Source organism: Patagioenas fasciata, chromosome 25 (genome assembly GCF_037038585.1).
Source record: "Patagioenas fasciata isolate bPatFas1 chromosome 25, bPatFas1.hap1, whole genome shotgun sequence".
Taxonomy (NCBI): Eukaryota; Metazoa; Chordata; class Aves; order Columbiformes; family Columbidae; genus Patagioenas; species Patagioenas fasciata.
In genome coordinates, this window is record NC_092544.1 from 2,480,848 (window position 1) to 2,493,857 (window position 13,010).

Here is a 13,010-nt window from a genome sequence, read left to right on the forward strand (position 1 = left end):
CTCCCGGGGGAAGCGCCCACGGCGGCCCGGGAGCGGCCCCGGCACCGGTCGGAGACACCAGCCCGTCGGGCGGGCGGGCGCGCCCCCTGGCGGCACACACGTGTGTCCACGCACGCGTGTTCGCGCCCCGCGTAGCCCCACCTACCGGGAACGGCGGTCAGGTGACCCGCTTCGCCCGCCGGGATTTGTAGGCGCCTCTCCGTCACGTGACACAAGGCACGCCGGGACGCGCGGCCCCGCCCGGTCTGTCATACGAGCGCACATGCGCACTGGGGAGGCCGCGTTGCACTCTGGGGCTTGTAGTTCGACGGCGGGGGCGCGGCGGGGCCGGCAGCGCGGCGCGGACTGCGAGTCCCGTGGTGCCCCGCGACGCGGTGCGGGAGGCGGCCGGGCCGGGGAGCAGCGCGCCGGGCAGGATGTCGCGCCAGGCCGGCCGCGGCACCGAGAGCAAGAAAATGGTAACGGCGGCGCCGCGGAGCCTGAGCGGCCGGGCGGGCCACGGCGATCGCAGGGCGCGGGCCCGGGGCGGGGGATCCCGGAGGAGGCGCCGGCCCGAGCTGGCAGGTGGAGGCCCCGGGCCCGGCTGTGCCCGCCCGCCGCTGGGCCGCGCTGCCGCCTCGTCACGGGTGGGCTCGGCGGGACCGGCCCCTCCGCCAGCACCACCCGCGCTCCCCGGGCGCTGCAGGGGGACACCGGCCGCCCCTTCCCGCGGTCGGTTCGGCCTGGGGCGTCCGGGCCCCGCGGCGGCTCTACCGGAGCTCCGGGCAGCGCGGGGCGGGCAGGGCCGGGCTCGGGGACCGGGCCGGGTCACGGGAATTCACCGTCAGGACGCGAAGCTTCTCTCGCGTCCCTCTAACCCGATCCCGCGTTATCAGCCCGGCTGAACCGAGGAAAGGGATGAAGAACCAAACTGCAGAGGTGCGGCCTCAGTCTGGGTTCAAACTGATCAGATTAATTCATTTTTGGTGCTTTGTCAGTACTTGAAAGCAAATAATAAAGATAAAACTGTTTTCTCCCCGCCTTGGCCGTGCAGATGGGCTGGTTAGGGCTGAGCGGCGGCTCCTGTTCTCCCCCTGCACCGCGAGGGATTCAACTCCTTCGATACAATGATTTTCGTTTAACAAATTTGTGTCACTTCATTAGTATTCTGACATCTTTTAGCCACAGAACGGTGCTATAGTGCTGAGGCTATACCCTAGTCGGTAAGACAAAAAATTATAAGTAGTGGGAAAAGTACAGGGCATTTTAATTCCATTAGATGGACTGAAAATGAACAGTTTGTTTACAAATACCAATTTAGAAGTTTGCCTTGTTATAACAGTTTAAAGTTACCCAAGTAGCAGCAATAACGATGACCAGCGCTGGCTTTGCAGACTCTTGGGCTGATAATGGGAGGTGACGGCTTCTTTTCCTGGTCACCGTCCTGGGCTGGGAGCAGCTGGGTTTCCTCCATCCATTCCCTCCCCTCTCCCCAGCTGCCAAGCCCTGTCTTTACTAAAATGACTGAAATCTTCAAAAATAGCCCTTTTTTGCATGTTAAACTCTCTGCCTGTTGAGCTGAAGGAGACTTCTGCCTTGTCTTTCACTCTTGAATGATGTGAACTTGCACAACCTTCATCTTTCCAAGATAAAAGCAGAATTGTAAGTAAAAAAACCCAAAGAATGGGTCAATTCTTTAGAGGTGAAATTGGGCAAAAGCCCCAAGGAGCCTGACTGGTTCTTCCCACGTGTTTTAAGCCTTTCGGTAGCTCGTTGCTGTTGACCTCGTGAATTAGGACAAGGCAGAATTCCCTCTGTCTTCTAACAAACCCAATTTGTATTTGTTGAATGCTGCTGTTTGGGAGTGGTTCCTCCTCGTGTTTGTCTTGGCTTTGTGTAAACTTGCTCAGAATGAAGTGTGATGGGTGCTGTCACTTAACTCTGATGTATGTTGTCTCTTTTCCCTTCCTTCCTGCCTCCTGCTCTCATTCTGTAGTACTGGTATTTGCCATTCATTTCACCTTCCGCATCTATGCATCTCATGGTAGGTGATAGGCTTTTAATCCGAGATTAGACGCTCTGTAACGTTTCTGAATGCTAAAACTGAAAGCAGAAATAAATTATGATGGTTTATTTGTTCCTGAAAACACCTCCTTTAGGTTCCGTGAAAAGCTAAAGCCGATTGTAGATTGTTGTTCCGCAGCCATTAATGACCACCTTAATCACAGGTCTGGCATAACGTCTCCCCAGGCTGAGGCTCAGTGGAGGTGGTGGCTGGGAGAGGAGACTCTTCCCTCCGTGTTTTCTGCAAATCAGCTGTGCAGAGGGAAGCCAAGTAACTCCGACCCGAGCCAGGCACAGAAAGCAGCAGATGTGCCGTTCCTCTGCAGGGTCTGAGAGCTGATTGTAATGCAGGGCGCAAATCCTCTGCCTGGAGAACTTTCTAGGGACACATCTGTGAATGGAGAAGCGCTTTTTGTCCTGTTGAAAGGACCAGAAGTGGAGCCTGACAAGTGTTGCTCATTTGCAGTGTATCAATGAAGCACAGAGGACAGAATTGGGCCAGTCTGCACCTCGAGGTCAGTGGTTGAGGTGAATTCAGGCCCCTGGCAACTGCACGTTGTGGCCAGTGGCACAAGAAGTGACCTGGAGGTGTCATTCCAGGTAACTGGGGATGTCCTCATTAAAGCAGAGAGATGCTAATTGGCAGCTGCTGAGAGTTGCTAAGAATGGCTACAGAGTGTGAGCAGCCTCTTGCTGTGTGTGTGGAGAGAGGGACAGAAAGAAAGTGCTCGGTCCTTCCTGATCAGAGAGGAGAGCGAAGCTGCTTTGCCAAAATACGGGCTGGGATTCTCCTTATTAAATAGCAGCAAGTTCTTTTGGGCCAGCAGGTTTCTGTCCCCGCTCCGTGCCAATGGAAGCAGCGCTGGACAGATGCAGCAGTGCTCAGTTTTCTCTTTGCCTTGTGCTGAATCCCTTTTGCCTCTGTGCAGAACTCAGAGCTCTTCACGCTGACGTACGGCGCGCTGGTCACCCAGCTGTGCAAGGACTACGAGAACGACGAGGACGTCAACAAGCAGCTTGACAAAATGTAAGTGAATCTGCTGCTGTGGAGCCTTGTGGGCTGAATTTTAATACTAATATTTCTCGGATTGTTTTTTTTTTTTCCTCCTCCACTGTCTTCTTTCATAAACGTGAGCTGTGTTTTGAAAGCTGTGCTCATCCCCCTCTGTAGCTGTTGCTCTTTGGTACGTTCACAGGGGTTACAACATCGGCGTTCGGCTCATCGAAGACTTCCTGGCCCGGTCCAACGTGGGAAGATGCCACGATTTCCGTGAAACCGCAGATGTCATTGCAAAGGTAATTCTCAAAGGGTTTTGTCAGGGTTTGCTGCTCACAGGACTGTTCTGAGAGTTTGACTGAGATTTTGGGGAAGAAAAAGAGAGAATTAGATGCCTGACTACTGCTCACTGGTGGGAACCGGGAGAAAGGAGCGGTGTTTGCAAAACCCTTTGTAATTTTACAAAGATCAAAGCTGTGCGGTTGCTTCATGGGACGCATTCGTGTTCCTACTGTGCTTGACGTACCAGATAGCATTTAAGATGTACCTGGGCATCACTCCGAGCATCACCAACTGGAGTCCTGGAGGCGACGAGTTCTCCCTGATCTTGGAGAATAACCCCTTGGTGGACTTTGTTGAGCTCCCGGACAACCACTCGTCTCTCATCTATTCCAACCTGCTGTGTGGAGTGCTGCGGGGCGCCCTGGAAATGGTGAGCCCATGTCGCTCTTCCAGCGGGATAAGTACGGGAATATCTGTGTGCGAGGAGGGTGTAATCATGAAAATGAGAGCTTCCCCATTGCCTGTCGCCCTCAGAGTCCTTCACCTGATTCTATTATAAGGGAAATAACGGCTCTTTCCTCTTCCCTCGCCCAGGTTCAGATGGCCGTCGATGTGAAGTTCGTCCAGGACACACTGAAGGGTGACAGCGTCACAGAAATCAGAATGAAGTTCATCAGGCGGATCGAAGACAATCTTCCCGCCGGTGAAGAGTGAATCGTTTCTCCCTTTGGGACTGGAGGGGACCAGCTGGGTTTGGCCGTTAGCTTTCCTCACAGATCTATAGGGATCTAGTGCCCCTGTACATGCAGACTGACTCACTAAGATGTTATTATATTCTTCTATTGTTATTTCCATCTTCTGTAGAAGACTATTGTCCAGTTGCTGTTTATTTCACAGGTTCATTCTGAAGCTTTTTCATAAGGTGATGTCTTTTTTTGTATTCCCCTGGGGACTCTTTCAACACTCAGTTTCTAATTGTAACATTTGGTTGTGCAAGATCTGCTCAAACTCCGGAAGAGCTCCTGTCTCTTCAAATCTGAATTTTTCTTTTATCACTAGAATTGGAGACCAAACTATGAGACCCCACTGATTTAAATGCTGTCCTTTGGGAGGGGTGTTTAAGATTCATTCATGTAGTATTTCCGTAGACCAAACTGGCTTCCCGCGTTTGATTCTGAAGTTACTCGTAAAATACAAGCTTGATACACAGGGGTGACTTGGGAGAGCGGTTTGAGCGCTGGCGCCTGCTTGGGGAGGCTCTTTTTGCTGGAGAGCAGCGGCATCACACAGCACCAGTGGATTTCCGAGATCCCGGCGCCCTGAGCCTCTCCGCAGATTCTCTCCCCCAGCAGCCTCACGACTCCCCTCTTGGAAGGAACCATTAAATCGCGAAGGAGCAGCAGTAAATATTTTAAGTGGAGAGAAGGAAAGAGCGGATAAAATACCATCGGTGTTCTACAGCGTGTACAGCCCCGGGGCCACGGGGCGAGTCCACGGAATGAGAAACAGAACTCAGAGTAACGCCTGGGAGGTGTTAAATGTGTTTCAGTAAGTCGAGTCTGTTCCGTTAGGGTGTGTAAACGCTGCGCAGCGTGGAGGTGGTGCTGGGGGTTGTTCTCACAGATGTTTAGGCTGCAACAGAATTTGCCGTTAGTGGAATTGGCAGGCTGCGGCAGCCTGTAGCACCTGCTGCTCTGTAAAATAAATACACCAAGTAATGTATCTCAAAAAGCAAGATGCTGGAAAATCAACTTCCTCTGCCATCCCATTCAGCCAGAAAACGCAGCCAGACGTTCGTTTCTCAGATCACTTTACATAGCATGAAGGCTCAGACCTGCAGAGATAATCAGGAGCTTAGAGCTGACGGCTCTTGCTGTCTTCCCTGGAGCCGGGGCTCAGGTACCTTTGTAGGTTTGTGCTGGAGCGTGAAGTGAGAGAGAGAAAGCTGCCGCTTGTTTAGGTTCTCCGGGTGAATGTTGCTCATCGGAACGCTGCATAGCTCACACCATCCCTTTCTTTCACCCAAATGAATCCCTTTGGTGGGTTTGGGTGCCCCGTGTGATGTGTCCTGGGAAGGGGCAGAGCTGCTGCCGAAGCAGCCGGGGAACGCCGGAGGAACCACGGTGGCTGGTGGGTTTTACCGGCAGAGGTGCTGCGCGGTCACGTTGCAGAGATGAAAAAGATCTGTTGTTTCTTATCCTTGACCATTATAAGTCATCCTAAGGCTGTGTTTTAAAAGCAATTGCATTAAAGGAATCCTGGTGTCAACTCTTTGATTTCCTCTTGCTTTTTTTGTTCGGTGACGCGGGTGCTGGCGCGAGCAGCGGCTGCGCGGGCTGGCAGGGCGACGGCAGCACCGCACCAGGAATGCGGCTCCTGGCGCGGGTGAAAGCCTGGGGGAAATGTGCCCCACATTCAGCGCACGGTGGGACTTGGAGCTGACGGGCAGCGCTGGGACAGCAGCCAGCGATGTCTGGTTGGGGACTGGCCTTTTGCTGCCCCGTGCGTTGACACGAGCAGGGACTTGCTACCCCAGCCCGAAGCAGAGGATGGCGAAGCAGCGGCTTTTGCAGTGAAGTGGCATTTTCTCTTTGGCTGGAGCTGGTGAGCATCACGTGCCCGGCTGGCAGCAAGAGCCAAGCTCGTTCCCACAGGATGTCCCCAAACAGCTCCAACACCCTCCGGCTCCTGGGATGTGCTCTGTGCAGTGGCTGCCCCAGGACTGTGTCCCTGGGAGAGAGAGGCCCCGTGTCCTTGCTGATGCTGCAACTAAAAGGGGTTATTTTGCAATGGTCAGCTCACACCGGGGCCTTTTCCCTCCTTTGGTGACCAAGGGAACGCGTGTCCCCACGGGGAGCAGGTCCCACTGCTGCCCCCCAGGAGTGACAGTGCTGTGCAGTCATTTGCTGGGGCAACTCAGTCAAAACCAGCCCAGACCCTTTGGAAGAACAAAAAGCAAAAATTGCATTAAGTAAATTAAAACTGTCTACTACCGAGCAGCTCATTGTAGACAAGGGAGAATATGCAAAAAGCTCTGTTTGAGACCTTCTAAATATTACCATGTGCTGTTTATGGGAAACAAATGGGGAAAGGCATGCTGCATCAATAAAGCCAACATGGTTGGAGTTGGACTCCAGCCTTTCCACGACTCGAGGTTATTGAATACCCTCCGCTTTCATGTGGCGCCAGGCCTGACCCCTGGACACATACCGCGTAGGGGAAAGTTGACTTGTGGGAATAATAGACATTCCTGGGGAGCGATTGAACCTGGCAGGGAGAGAGGCGACTTCCAGCCTTTCATATCTCCGCGCGATATTGGAGATGACAATAGCGACAAGTCAAGGGGGGGACACGGGGTGGGAGCGATGCCGCAGAACCCGGCAGTGCACGGGGTGACCCCCCACCCATACTGGGTGTCCAACCAGCCTGGCCCCCCTGTGACGGCAGCAGAGGGACCCTGCATCACCCACACCGGGGTTCCAGCCACAGTGCCACATCCTGACCCCATCCCCGGGCTCCCAGAGCGACGCGTTGCAGCAGCTTTAGCTGCCGCGGTGCCCGCGGTGGGTGGAAGAAGCTTTTCCAGCCTTGCCCTCCTCCAGCACTGGTTCCTCCCATGGGACAGGGAGGTGTCCTGAGGGTGCACACTGGTGGGAGCTGAGCCCCACGTGTGACTTGCCAGGGTCTAGCTTGAGGGATAAACCTGTTCACCCCCCGGTGCTCCTGCTCCCGGTTGCTCACACCCTCATGTCTGCCCACAGCATCTTCTCCCCTCACCAGCGGGAAGCACCTGCTCCTGCCACCTAAACTGTGAGCGGGTGGCAGCCCTGGGCCCGGTCCCTTTGTCCCTTTGCAGACCCCCTGGCCCAGCACCCACCGAGGGGCAGGGACGGTGCTGGGAGAGGAGCTGGGAAGGGGGAATCTCTCCGGGAGGAGCGTTTCCGGACCGGTGTCCTCATTGCCGGGGCAGCTCCCACAGCTTTCAGCCAGATGTGCTTGGCTGGGGTGCCGGGTGCTTGCTGGGGCCATGCGGAGGATGTTTCACCCACCAGGGCTTGTGCGCCAGGGATGGCAGGGGACAGGCTGCCACCACCCGCTCACAGCTCAACAAACGGTCCCCCCAGAGCCCCACATGCCCGGGATGCTCAGCCCCAACCCCTCGAGGTGCTCCAGCCCCGTATTGAAGAGCTGTTGACCACCAGCAGCACCAAGGCCAGGTGAGGATGCTTGGGGTGGGGAACAGATCTGTCCCCACATCGGGGCTGCCAGCTCTGGCAAACCCAGCTGAGCATCTCCCCACACTTGGCACCACATGGATGTGTTCTCCGCCTGATAGGAGTCCTGACAAATTTGGGTGCATGGATGCTTTTATAAACCTTCCGAGGCCCCTGTGCCAGCTGCAAAGCATGTTCAGGTGATGCAGGCAGCTTGCAAAACCCTTCCCCAAGGCACAGCCACGCTGCACAGCCACTGCCCTGGCCCGAACATGGTTTGCAAGGCTGGGACTGCCCACTGGCAGCAGTGTCAGGTCAGGGCAGCCCCTTGGTGATGCTCCTGCAGCATCTCTTGACATGGCTGAGGAAGAGGAGGAGGTTTCTGCCGCTTGGCTACAGCACACGAGAGCTGCCCCAGCAGCGCTGCTCGGAACTCTGCCACATTTTGATGGCGTTTGATATTTTGGGTGAAGGGAAGGAGGCTCCATTGTTCCTCTTGTATTGTTTTGTGTTTCCTAAGCGGGACAGGCACCCTCCTCCCATGCTCTGCTCGGCTGCAGAGCTGGTCCAGCCCTTTGAAAGTCAACTCCGCACTGAAGGATTCTGTTAAAGCGCTGGGCGATGGAAATGCAGAAACATCCCCGTTCCCAGACACAGAGTGGCCTCAGCTCATCTCCGTGTCCTCCTTCCCTCCGCACCCATCCAGGTCCATGCTCACGGTGCTTCATTTCCATATGCAGCAGATCATGCCAAACTGTGATGGAACAGCCCCAGGTGATGGTGTGACCACCCTTTCCACCTTTCTCCCTGTGCTTTTGCTGCTCTTGATTTCTCATTCCGCTTCACACAACCAAACCCCAATAACTGAAACCACGGTTGCTCTGGTGCCGCCAGCAGCAGCCCCGTCCCCTCCAAAGCCGTGCTCTGCCGCCCGGTGGTGTGGGACACAGCACGGGGACACAGCCCCTGCAGGGCCGGGCTCCGTCCAAAATGGCACTGGGGTCCCGCAGGATGGGATACAACCCACGCAGCCCTTTTACACACTGAACACTGAAGCCAAAACCAAAGACCATGGGGAGAGCAGGGGAGCACCAGCCCAGCCTTTCTGACGTTCTGCAAAAGGTACAAGATTTCCAAGGGTCCCGCAGGACACAGCCCATCCCTGACCCTGTCCCCACTGTGGTGAGCAGCTTGTCACGAGCAGGACAGCACCAGGTGACCGGATGGCCAGGAACTGGCTGCAGTCGAGTTTTCCAAGTGGTTCAGTTAATGGAAAGAGGAGCATAATGATTTGAAAGTTTAAAACCAATCCCATCCCCTAACGAATCAAAGCCCCAGACGTTCATCTTAGCCCCAGACGCTCCTCTCAGCCCCGGGATCCCGTTGGCTTCTCCCTGCCCATCACGCGCGGGCAGCGGAGACGGGGGAGCTCACTTGGGGAAAGTGTTCACCAGAACAATGTCTCTTTTTCCAGCAAAAAAATATTGATTTTGTTCTAATTAGCGCTAGCGCTGACATCCAAGAGCTCAGAGAGAAGTTGCTGGGCACAGGGCCGGCTCTGCCCCAGGCTGTGGCTCCACATCCCCATCCAAGCGCCAGGCAGGGAGCTCCCCAGGGCCACCCCCGTGCCCTGGCTGGAGCCAGCGGCTGCCCCAGGGCCAGCGCCAGCACCGCGGCCTCTTGCCCAAGCCCCTTGGCCGCAGCGTTATTGCTCCCCCGGTCCCGCAGCGGCGAGCCATTGCTGGGAAGGCACTTGAGCAAGATGCCACCGAGGAGCCGGAGGGACATTCCCCATGGAGGAGAGAAACCCAGCAGCTTCCTCGAGCACAGAGAACCGAAACAACCCGGTGGGACCTCTGCCTGCCCAGTGCGGAGGAGCCTGGAGGGAGCAAAGAAGCAACAGGCCTGCCCTGGGCATCCCCATGCCCCTCTCTCCAGCATCCCCTGAGCTCCTGCATCCCCTTACCCTGGGTTCCTGCATCCCCTGAGCTCCTGCATCCCCAGGCTGCAGCATCCTGGCTGGGCAGGGTGCAGGTCCCGTGCCGCGGGTGCTGGGGAATGGAGCGTTAACCAGGGCAGCCGGGCTGGGGAGCGGAGCCCAAGGAATGAGGAAGCCAGGGAGTGGGTACCCAGAGTGGAAAGGGCTTGGCACAGGCTGTGGAAAATGGAGGCCTAGAGAGATGTGACAGCAGGCTGGCCGGGCTGGGAGTACCACACAGGCGCATTTAAGCCTTCAAGTCTGCCATTGTTCTCCCCTAATTATTCCCACTCCCCGAGTATTACACCCCATAATTCAGGAAAGCTGAGTAATGGAAGAAACAACAGCAATTTTAATCTCTCAGTACCGGTGGTCTCCACCAAAAAAATGCTTTCAAGAGCTCTGCGGTTGCGACTTCCTCGGTTTGGTGGGCAGTGGAGGGGAGGGAGAGCACGGCCACCGGCCCCGGGTGCTCAGCTGAGACCAGAGGTGACGGGGGAGCGGGGATAGGACCGGGACCTTTGGGCAATGGGGAGGAACGCACTGAGTGCCAGGAGCATCCCTGCCAGGTACCACGTGAGCCCCGTGCTGGCAGCTGGGGGGGATTTGGGGTGATGCTGGCTGGTGGGGGGCAGCCCCTCGCCCCCCATGGGCTCGGCTGCGCTGGGGAGCACCGGAGCGGGCAAGGCACCCGCCTCACAGCACCAGCGCTTTATCTTCTGCTCCGGGCTAGACCACAGAGAAGAGAACTGGGCGGCAGTTTTTGGTCAAAACATGTTTTCCTTAATGGGAACTGGCTTTTGGAAAAGGAAATTCTGGTCTCCCTAGAAATGCTCTTGTTCTTCGACAAAGCCACCACGGGTTTATTCCCTGGGGATGCAGCTCTGGGTAAGCACGCTGCTGCATCAGCCAGACCAGGCAGCCATCACGCCCCCATCCTCAGCTCCGAGAGCAGCAAAAACACCAAAACAAGCACAGATCTGCAGACACAGCCGCTAACTTGTCATAAATCACACCGACCCTTTTTCCCTTTGGTTTGAAGTTTCAGCAAGAGCAATGCTCAGGCCAAACAAACAGCAAACCAGCTCCCAGAGCCAGGCTGAGACCTGTCACACTGAGGAGCTCATCACACCAAAGCCAAGGGGACAGAGCCAGTGGTTGGGAACACAGTTTAGCATCACTTCCCAGCAGCTGATCTGTAGTTTCAGTGACCCGATGCTCAGCTCCCTGTTATATTTAGCAAGGCTTTGTGGGCGGTTGCATCCTCACCCCAGGTATGAGCCTGGGCAGCATCCCTCAGAGCCGCACAACACGCCACCAGCGCCAAGGGACAGGTCACTATGCAGTCACCTGTTAGGCTGAAACCTAACGACACACAGCTTGACCTGCCACATCCTTGAGCGTTGCCCCTTGGCACGTCCCAAAGGCCCCTAAGGTCCCCAAGCACCACAGGTGAGGTGGGACAGGGTGGCCCGGAGGTGGCCGTGCTGGCGGCAGCGGGACGCGCTGCCTCTGTGTGGTCTGCAGCCATCTGGATGTACTTACAGCAATACTGCAGCAATTGCGAAAAGATCAAAAATCTTCAGGCCAACCTTGATTCCCATTGCATTTTTTGCATTTTTGAGGACTCGACTCTAAAACCTGACAGCGGGGAGGGGCGTTGCTGCGCAGCCCCGGAGCGTTTGCGGCACTGCCAGACTCCTAGAGTGATGTCCTGGCATCGCTGCGGGACCCCAGGGGACAACCCCAAGGAAACGCTCCGCTGGTCCTTTGTACCCAGCACACAGAGCCAGCCCCATTTCTGCTGGAGGGGGGACAAGATCCCTGAGCAGGGTCCTGCGGCATCCCAGGGCTCCTGCTCGTGATGACAGGAGGGGACATTTCAGGTCTTGCCATCCCTGGGGCCACGGAAGACGCCAAGAAGTGATCAGCACCCACGCTTGCCCACAGTAACGCCATTGGGGCTTCAGGTGCCCCATGGCATGGCTGGACCTGGCTGTTCACCCACCCCAGCATCACAAGGGGCTCCGTCTCACCCTGGCCCGATGTTTCCAGCTGCTCCAGGCCCCCCAGCAAACAGAGGATGAAGCAAACTTGCCCAAAACCGCTGCCAACACCCACCTGCGTCCATGGGTCTGTCCAGCCCTGGAGCCAAGGGAGGCAGCAGCCGCATCTCTGTGTCTGCAATGGATTAAAGACAGGTATCGGGGGTATCAGCAGAAAGTCCACATGAACTAACTTACGTTAATTGGGCAAGGCTCAGCCTTGCACATCCCGCAGGGGGCACAGGCAGATGCGTCAGCAGAGCCCCAGCTGGCACGGTGTCCTGCTTGGGGCAGCCTGCCCTCGAACAAGCTGGCAGGCTCTCAGCTTTATTGTTGTAAGAGCAGATGAAGGAAAAGACCCTTCTCCACCCCACACGTCCCCCACCTGGCCCCAAGTGTCTGCAGAAAAGTCTCCGTGTTGATTTTGGGCTGGGATAAAAGTCAAGCTGCGCTGACTGCTGCGTCACCTTGCTCAAAGCTGGGGGGTCATGGCAGAGCACCTGGCTTTGTGAATGGGGTGGGGGTCCCTGCTGGGACAGAGGCCCCCAAGGGTTTTCCAGCAGGCTGGATCCCCAGCTGTGGGCAGAGCCCAATGCTGCCATAGCCACTGCCCAGCCCAGGCTCTGCCCTACCTGCCCGTGGGAGCCCAGCACTGCTCCTGCCCTGGGCACCAGCTCTGAGCTGGGCTGGAAGGCAGCATCATGACAGCCCTGCAGAGAAAGAGGCAAAGAACCCCCAGCAGCTCAAGGAGAGACCCCAGCAGCAATATCCCCACCTTGCTCAGCAGCAGCCCAAACCATGCAAAGAGCCTTTCATCCCTCAAACAGCCCCCACCTGGCGAGGGCTGTCAACCCCAGCTGTGCCCATCCCACTGCCCAGCTGGGGCTGCTTTGCCTGCACCCTCCCACGATTGCTCTGCCTGCACCCTGCCCTGGCCAGCACGGCAACCCCAGAGCCTTGTCCTGACACCAGCCTTCATGCAGATGTGGAGGGGGATTGTACCCCTGGGCATGGAAAGGGTTAAACCTCCTCCTCTTTCTCCCCAGTGCTTGGCCCTTGGGTTGCCCACGGTGGTGAGCGTTCCCAATCTGTGTGCCACTGCCCTGCACTTGTACACATGGCCTCGGCATGCTCACCTGGGACAAAAGCTGCTCAGAGAGGTGGCAGCCCCGGTAATTCGGTAATTAGTCATTACCTCGGTCCTTCTGGCAGCCTGGCCAGGGTGGTGAGGGGGAGGTGGGCGCCCACTCCCCTGCCCATCCCTGCCCGCTGGCTGAATGGTTCAGTCATTACTGGAGTGGGGCTCGTTTGGCGTTTCCCTTGCGCCGCCTGGAAAGGGGCCACTTACTGTTTTACAACTAAAATAACAAATTATTTCATAGAGGGCTGGAGCTGCCGGGAGCTCTCAGGCCGGTTGTGGTGCGGCACAGCTCCTGCATCCCCCAGTGCTG

At 56.6% G+C, this 13,010-nt stretch overlaps 1 protein-coding gene across 2 annotated transcripts; it reads left to right on the forward strand.

Annotated features, from left to right (window-relative positions):
- The first annotated feature begins 329 nt into the window (after window positions 1-329).
- Window positions 330-5,590, forward strand: TRAPPC3 (trafficking protein particle complex subunit 3). 2 transcript variants are annotated; one of them, XM_071798946.1, is made up of 6 exons: window positions 379-458; window positions 1,976-2,023; window positions 2,973-3,070; window positions 3,240-3,339; window positions 3,570-3,752; window positions 3,917-5,590. In XM_071798946.1, the coding sequence occupies exons 1-6, from the start codon at window positions 417-419 to the stop codon at window positions 4,034-4,036; spliced, it is 591 nt and encodes a 196-aa protein (XP_071655047.1). In that variant the 5' UTR covers window positions 379-416; the 3' UTR covers window positions 4,037-5,590. The 2 variants fall into 2 exon arrangements, with proteins under 2 accessions (XP_065713089.1, XP_071655047.1); XM_065857017.1 differs by lacking the exon at window positions 1,976-2,023 and having other exon boundaries at window positions 330-458.
- Window positions 5,591-13,010: the final 7,420 nt, after the last annotated feature.